The 8,558-nt window shown below is 36.2% G+C and overlaps 1 protein-coding gene across 2 annotated transcripts; it reads right to left on the bottom strand.

Annotated features, from left to right (window-relative positions):
- Positions 1–407: 407 nt before the first annotated feature.
- LOC127645006 (cerebellin-1-like) lies at positions 408–4,861 on the bottom strand. Of its 2 annotated transcripts, XM_052128496.1 has the most exons (5): positions 4,615–4,861; positions 2,772–2,855; positions 2,543–2,626; positions 2,134–2,253; positions 408–2,019 (listed from the first exon to the last, which is right to left on the bottom strand). In XM_052128496.1, exons 1-5 carry the CDS (start codon positions 4,781–4,783, stop codon positions 1,736–1,738), a joined length of 741 nt encoding a protein of 246 aa, XP_051984456.1. In that variant the 5' UTR covers positions 4,784–4,861; the 3' UTR covers positions 408–1,735. The 2 variants fall into 2 exon arrangements, with proteins under 2 accessions (XP_051984456.1, XP_051984457.1); XM_052128497.1 differs by lacking the exon at positions 2,134–2,253.
- Between the last annotated feature and the right edge of the window lie 3,697 nt (positions 4,862–8,558).

The following is an 8,558-nucleotide window of genomic DNA, read 5'->3' as shown; positions in this document are numbered from 1 at the left end:
AAATCCACTTCGCTAGTTAATACAACTTTTATATAAAAACCATAGAGATCTATATAGCAACCGCTTGACCAGAAGTTCAAAGACAATTTTCAAGATGGCTGCATGCTAGTTTCTCTGGCATATTATGATCAATAAACTACCCTCACAGGTCCTTTAAAGATTACTCTATCAGACAAAGAATTATTGCCACAAAGAATAAAGACTGTAAATATTGTTTGAGCACACTAGTCCTTTTTCAAATCAAAGGTTGTTTGTTTGTTTGATGTGTGTGCGTGCGCACGCATTACATTTTAATTTACAATGTGAGGCCCAACATATGAAAATATCCCCACAATGTAGAAAAACCTGAAATCACCTATGTTGTGAAATTATTAACTGTCCCGACAACTCAAACAGCTTAAGGGGACAAAATTATGATTTATTTAAAATATTAAAATGCCAGAAAATGTCTGTGGGTAGGTTCAGGGTTAGGTTAAAGGAACAGAAAATATTGTTGGCTGAGCTCTATATAAAACCAATAGAAGTCAATGTGTAATCTAATCTGATTAATTTTGTACAACTCATTGCATGTTTTCGTAAATGTAATAATTAGTTTTTAATGTCTCAAATGTATTAAATCAACACCTTTTAGTCAACATTAGTAAACATGGAAGCAAACTGCAACTTGCTATTTTTCAGTCGACGAGTAAAACATAAGGAATACTTAAAAGGTCATGAATAACAAACGATATGTTACACAGAATGGAAGACAATGATAACATGCATGTGTTTTACATTTCAAGAGAATTGTTATTACTCAGGACATTGGAAATGGGGATATTTTAAATTTTTTTATTTAATTATTATTTATCTGGCTTTTAAATAAATGAGGTGTACTGTACAATTTGTACCTCATAATTATTCATGAAAAGGTGTGGCCTTAACCTATTTTAGAGGACCATATTTATTTTATGATGTGAATGACACAGAATGGCAAAGATTGTGTTGCTCTGTTATTTCCCCCCCTTTTTTTGTACATGGTCAAATGTGGAACAGGACTACACTGTCTTCAATGCATGTACAGTATCTGTCTAGAGTAGAACACTTTTTTTAAAAATGATACGAGTTTAATAGGTAAATGTATCACCAGTTATTTCCTGATGGGTGATATATAATATTATGAAGAATGCAATAATGTAATGTAATCCATAAAAACATAACTGTAATTGGATTACATGCATTTGTTTTTGTAATCTGATTGCATAATCCATATTACATGTTACTACTCAAAAATATAATCTCTTAATTTTATACTTTGGTTGCTGATAAATTAATATGTCAATATCACACAGGTTATTATGGTCTCATGTTATTTTGTTCCAAGCTCAATAAGGCGTTTATACAAAGTAGAGAACCTTGTGAGCTTTTCTTGCTGTGCCACAATCAGTTACATGTTGTATTTTGCACAGTGTTATATTTGGGATATGCAAGGAACCTTTAAACATTGATGCTGGGGATGATGCTATTGCCTTAAATTAGACCATGATGTGTGGAATCATATATGTGCTTTGATGTCATGGAAATTATTATATGATTGTTATATATTATATCTTTACATTTGAAAGGTATATGGCAACAGATTTTTTATAGGTTTTTGAAAAGCATCAAACATCTTATACTATGCATAAACATCTTGTATGCTTAGTCATGATATAAAAGGACAGGCTTTACTTTTTGTGAATAAACCATGTTTCAATCACATGGGGAAAAGCATGTGTCCACTGAAGGTACTGTGATGGTGTTCATTGTCAAAAATCCAATTACCAGAATAGAGATTGACATATACTCTATCCCCCTTTTCTAGTAAGAGAGAAACTCCATTTGAAGAGCTGATAAAACCACCTTCTTGGCGTGCATATGTTGAAAAAATATGCTGGTCGTTCTTAAACAGGCCTGCGACAACAGCCTTATCTCGATTTCCATAAGCCTTAGAGAAGACCCTGAATACATAAACTCCTCTCATAGGTGCTGTAAAGATTCCTGTATGAGACAAAAAGAATTAGAAACAAACAAATAAACAAACAGTTCAGTTCTCATTCTATTTTTGAGCAATGAGCATTGTAAAAAATTACATTGAAACAGGCATTTAATAACCTGTGTTTGGATCATAGGCATTTCCAGTATTGAGGAAGATGTGTTTGTAAACCAGGGTCTGTAAACTGCTTTGCGGTCCATGAGAGGACAAAAGAGAAGCTGAGAAAGCCACTTTTGAAGCTAAGAAATAATATGTCAATTAGATTACAAATTAAATGTTAAACAAATTAAAAAACAATTTATGCATTTTTAACATTCCCCTTCGATACATAAAGCATGGGATTTTTTAACAGAAGTACCATAATAGAAAGCTTCTTATGAAAATTAAAATTAAACATGAATATAAATATGATAAAACACACAAAAATAAAACACACAAAGTAACATCACTCATATTTGTTTTATTATTATTATTATAATTTTTTTTAAAGGATTTAAAAAATGACAAAATGTAAAATTGTTACATTACCTTCCAGTTGTTTTTTTAGTTCATCCATTATTATCTTTGTGTCATTCATTGTACCATACAAGGCTCTTAGCTCCTTTGCCTGTGCTAAAATAATAATCATATGATACATGAAGCCAATTATTCATGTAAAATTAAGTTACATTTGGCAGTTTTTTTATAAATGTAGCATATTTTGTTTGTTTTATTTTATTTTAAAGGACTTTTCAGTAGGAAAATGTTAATTTATTACCTTCATTTTGTGCTGTTAGTTCATCCATTTTGATCTTTCTGTCATTCATGATACCATGTAAGGCCTCCACCTTCTTTGCCTGTGCTATATTAACCATAGAGCATTCAAGGAAAGTAACGGCCAAAGAACTGTAACCATGGTTCCATGAAATGAGGGAATGAATGTTGCGTCATAGCTAACGCTTTGGGGCTATCCCCACAGGCGTAGCCAATCTCTAAAACTCTTCAGCTCTTAAGATTTAAAATCTTTCCAATTGTATTTGATTCAGTTGCGTGGCCAGATTACGAGCGTTCATTCCCTCTTTTCAGGGAACCATGGTTACAGTCATAACCTTATCTTTCCCTATCAATTTTCCCACAATCTTGTGCTTGGGTCAGGGGCATTGGGATCTCACCTGGCGCTCTGTCTCAGTTTTCTGTGGTGGCTTTGCAGTGGGCGCGATGAATTTGAATGGCCGTTGACTCGAGGAGGAGCGCAAACATTTCTGAGGCACGACAGAGCCCCCTGCCTTGGCAGGGGTTGCTTATAGGCCTGCGACTGCTTCTGCGCTGCCTGAAACCTTCTGGTGAAAGCGCTAATGGCGTCACCGAACAGGCCCTGTTGAAACACCGGGGCGTCTAACAGCACGGCTTTGTACCTGTCACGCATCTTTGACAAGTTAAGCCAGAGACGGCACTCAGCGGACACCAGGCTACCCATGGATCTGTTGATGGCTTGGGCAGTGATCTGGTCTGCTCATGTCCATTTCTCTCAGTAGGTCAGCCTGGTAGGCTTGCTGCACCGCCGTGGTGTGCAAAGCCGAGCCAGCCTGACCTGCAAACTGTAGGCCTTGTCCAGTAGAGTGGATGTCATCCTACAGGACCTGGACGGGTGAGATGGCCTGGATTTCCATGCCGGGGTTGAGGATGGGTACAGGTGGGCAGCTACTGCCTCTTCAACCGGGGGTATCAACGTATATCCCTGTTCCTCAGTCAGAATCGTGAAGGCTATGGCTCCCAAGACGAGTGTTTGCGGCGAGTATGGTGAACGGCACGTCTCCGTGAGCTCTTCATGCAGTTCGGGGAAGAATGGCATGGGGCAGTAGCTCTGATTGTACCGATCGTCTAGTCGAGAATACTCTGGCTCACAAGGAGTGAGCCAATCCAATCTGAGGTTCTCGATCGCCCGAGCAAGCACATAAAACAGTTTGTTATCAGAAACTCTAGCGCGGTCTTCTTCTCCTCTAAGAGAAGTCCCGGTTAGCTCATCCTATGTGTCCAGGGCAGAAGAAACACTGATCCTCCCGCTGTGAGAGGTGCAAAACTTAACGGCAATTCTTTGTAAAAGAAACATTTTCCAATTTTCTGTGCAGAGTAGGAGGGAGAGATTATCGTTACCCTGAAAGAGAAAATTCTTTAGAGATAGCACTGTGCACCACTGTTATATACGCCCGCTACGCATGGAAATTGTTATCTGCCAATTCAAATTGGTGAGATTATAAAGAGTTTCAGAGATTGCTACGCTTGCAGGGATAACCCCATAGCGTCAGCTATGACGCAGCATTCTGATGAATTGATAGGGAACAATGAAAATATTTTTTTTCCATCTAAATATTTCAGATGAATGCTACAGTGTTGTTTGATAAAACAAATCAAAAACAATATTAATCCATTGGAAATCATTTTATGTTAGAAAACCAACCCCTATTTTCCCAATGGCAGATAAAACCACCTGAATTTTACGCACATTAGACAAAAGTGAAATGACAAGACACCTCACGTATGTTCTTATCCAAGGTTAGCAGTTAAAGGAGTGCTGTGTAGATATGGTCTTAAAAACATATGTGTCAACAGGGTTGTGTTACCTGTGTTCTCTGTCCGGAGTTGCTCCATTTCAGCTTCCACTGATTCCATTCTTTTTTCCATGCTTTTTATCTTCTCTAGTTCAACAAGGATGTTTATGTTTGGTGAAAGTATATCTTCTGCTGGTATGGCCCAAACATTAAGCATTAAAACTACAATCAGCATCAACATTTTTGATAGTTCTGTCTGTTACTATTGCTCTATCAACTGAAATAACATTCTCTGTGTCTTACAGGAAAAACAACTTGTGTAATTGTTTAAACTGTCCAATAGACTTTGGACTGCAAAATCTCCAATTTGAAGCAGTATTTGGGATGAGCCTTCATTGAGTTTGTAGAATCTTGTTTGAGATAATAAAATCAGTTAGCAATGTGGAAATACAAAAAGAGTGGAGATGTGTATCCACTGCTAAAATTTCAAAAACAGCCACATAGTTTTATATATTTGTTTTATCTTATGATCATATTATGCTAATAGTAACTGGCAGGGCAGTGGTGGCTCAGCGGTTAAGATTACTGACCAGAAGGTTGGGGGTTCAAGCCCCAGCACTGCCAAGATGCCACTGTTGGGCAATTGAGCAAGGCCCTTGACCCTATCTGCTCCAGGGGTGCCATATCATGGCTAATCTGGGTTACTTACCAAAAGGTTGGGGTTCAAGCCCCAGCACTGCCAAGATGCTACTGTTGGGCCCTTGATCAAGGCCTTTGACCCTATCTGCTCCAGGGGAGCCGTATCATGACTCTGACCTTAGCTGGGATGTGCAAAAAAAAAAAAAAAAAAAAGAATTTCACTGTATATTTTCAAAATGTACAATGTGTGACAAAAATAAATGCTGCATATATATATATATATTTAAATAAGCAGATACTTAAGAGCTTATGATTGGATAATTATTGCAGTGATCAATATGTTTCCGCTTGCAACAATTATTTTAAACCTAACTGATGCAGTGTGTGGATATGTGTGTGTGTGTGAGAGCGAGAGAGATGGCGTGTGTGCCATCACCTGTTGCCACCACCAAGCAGAGATGCTGTCAGCTTTCTGAAGATCAGCTTTCTCAGTGGAAAAATAGCCATCCAAGCAGGGGTATTTCTCCCTATTTTGCGGTAGCCGGTGTGCAAGAGTCATTCACTATAGAAACCGCAATCTTCTCTGCCAATTTATAAAGTATATCCTCTCAAATGTGGAAAGTCCAGTAAGAGGTAAGTGCCTTGAGTTTGTGTAATTAATTTGTTTGTTGTGTCTCTCAGCTGTGATGAGCCGTAATGTTGAAGTTGTTAGTTTGAAGCCGTTTAAAGCTATAGCTTTAGTAGTGCTGTAGTAATAAAAGCAACCACGTAGCGCTGTTGTATGTGAACTGTTCTCATCACCTAACTGGCTCATATTACACACAAAAATTATCTTTTGCCGCCATCCGCTGGCTAACATATGTAATGTCAAAATGTGCACCAGCTACCGTGTTAGCTATTTTTTCCAATGAGAAAATAGGATGAATTTCACCAAAATTACATTATCTTCAGAAAGCTGACTAACAGACTACTACATCATCAACAGGTGATTAGTTTGTTTGTTTGTTTGTTTTTAAATTTGTATTATTAAGCATATTATGACAGGGTAATACAATTTCCAAAACAAGGTTTGTATTATTCAAAGGTAGGCCTATCTTATTTTTTGCCAATAAGACTAGCTCACTATAGCGCATTGTCAGGTAAGACAAATCAATGGTAGTAAGTTCAGTGTTATAAAACTGTTCAGTTACTGAAATGTAATGTTTTGTTAAAATATGATTAAAGTTCATTTAATTTTATTTTTGATTATTGTGATTTAATAATTGTTTTTGCAAATGGAAATATTGAAATGGCAATATAATAATACATTTAATTTCAATATATATATATATATATATATATATATATATATATATATATATATATATATATATATATATATATTTAAATTCAGTACAACAAAAAAAAAAGAAGGATATCATTATTGTTGTTAAACAATATAATTTTGTTAATTCCCTTAATCAAGTCGTTTAAAATGTTAAAATGTTTGTGGTGGTTGTTGGTGGAGGACCATGAGACTGGTTTGAGATATCATGGGGGTCCAGTACTCAAAGATTGAGAACCACTGCATGAAGTCAACGAAAAAACATAAGATAGGCTTTGTGATGGCTGTAATTGCTTTATTTTTTCATATTAGGTCCACAGCTTCAGGATTAATTAAAATACTGTATTTGAGATCACTTTACCACCTACAGTAGCTATGAATCATAGACCACAAATCAGTGCTTGAATTACTCAATAATATGCTAAAAACATGTAATGGCCAGAGATTTTACACAGTAAAAAGAAGATATCCACTGAATGTGTTGCATTTACGTATATGTCTCCACCCATCTATATAGACACAGCAGTTTGCAATGAGCTGTAGATAGACCCAGTCACCTTGTTCCAGAAGAAGGCAGGCAGAGTTACATGATGAGTGTTATCTGATGCTGCGACCACAGATTTGCCATTCAGTCTCAGACCAGTTGAATTACCAAAAGCATTAAAGAGTACAATATTGAAGTAATACACTCCTTTTACTGGTGCTGTGAAGATTCCTGTTGATAACCAGTAAAGGATGACAGAACCATAATCAAGAAATAATACTAGAGTTACATTGTAAGAACATTATGAAAACAAACTAGAAAAACTGGCAATTATTTACTTCATTTACAGTATTTAGTGACAAATAACCTCTCTCTCTCTCTCTCTCTCTCTCTCTCTCTCTCTCTCTCTCTCTCTCTCTCTCTATATATATATATATATATACTGTATATATAAAATAATACAACATTTTTTAATTTGTTGAGTAGCAAAATACCACATGTATACCAATTATGTATATTTCTAATTATATAGAATAATGTGAATACAAATTTAATTAAAGCATTAGTTCACTCAAACATAAAAAGTTCTCTCATCTTTTTCTCACCCACATGCCATCTCAGATGTGTATGACTTTCTTTTTTCTTTAGAACAAAAATTAAGATTTTTAGAAGAATATTTCAGCTCTGTTAGTTCTCACAATGCAAATTAATTGTGACCAGAACTCAGAGGAACCAAAAAGGACATAAAAGGGAGCATAATTAATTAATACATGATTAAATCCATTACTTCTGGAGCAGTATGATAGGTAGAGGTGAGAATCAGAGAAATGTTAAACAAATTTCTTTGTATTTTTTATTTTTTGCTATAAATCTCCACCTTTGACCTACTCATTACGAAGGACAGAGCTCTTTTTATGGCCACTCTGAAGGGAGCATGACATTACAGTTTGAATGTAGTTATCACTAAAAGTCTTGTGACAGTGCCCTTTGTGAAACAATTAGCTTTCTTACTTTTGTTTGGAACAGTCTTTAGAGTGGCGTCCCTTCTCGAAGTGCCCTTTAAGGGTGCAAAACATCAGCTTGATATTTTGCATCAGGCATGGGCCCCCTAGATGTCTTGCCCCCTGGGCACATGCCCATAAAACCCACTGAATTATCTGCCCCTGGGGTTTTGACTCATTTTTATTTTTTGTATTTTTTTAGTTTTACATTTTGGTTTTTAAATAAAGCCCTTTTATGTGCTAGCCCTTAGCATGGCAGGTTGCACTCAGCAAACAATTCAGTGATTTTAAACATGTGCCCATTTTAATGATCCAATAATTTCACTATAGCCTCAACTCCGTAGCAATTCTCCCACCATAGGCTACTTGCACCCACATATTTTTAACACCGTGTTTCATGTATGAAATGTGTAATGTGTAATATATGGACTAATCCATATTTTTGTAACAATATTCATAAATGTAGTGAATAACTCAACCCCATCACAGGTTGACAGTGCAGAAATGTGACAGGGTTGTCTGTAACTAAGTTGTGGTTTGTTGTTCAAAAAGACCTCTGTTCCTCGTG

The sequence above is a fragment of the Xyrauchen texanus genome, chromosome 6 (assembly GCF_025860055.1).
Source record: "Xyrauchen texanus isolate HMW12.3.18 chromosome 6, RBS_HiC_50CHRs, whole genome shotgun sequence".
Taxonomy (NCBI): Eukaryota; Metazoa; Chordata; class Actinopteri; order Cypriniformes; family Catostomidae; genus Xyrauchen; species Xyrauchen texanus.
The sequence above is the reverse complement of the archived record's forward strand: the minus strand, read 5'-3'. Positions and strand labels throughout refer to the sequence as shown.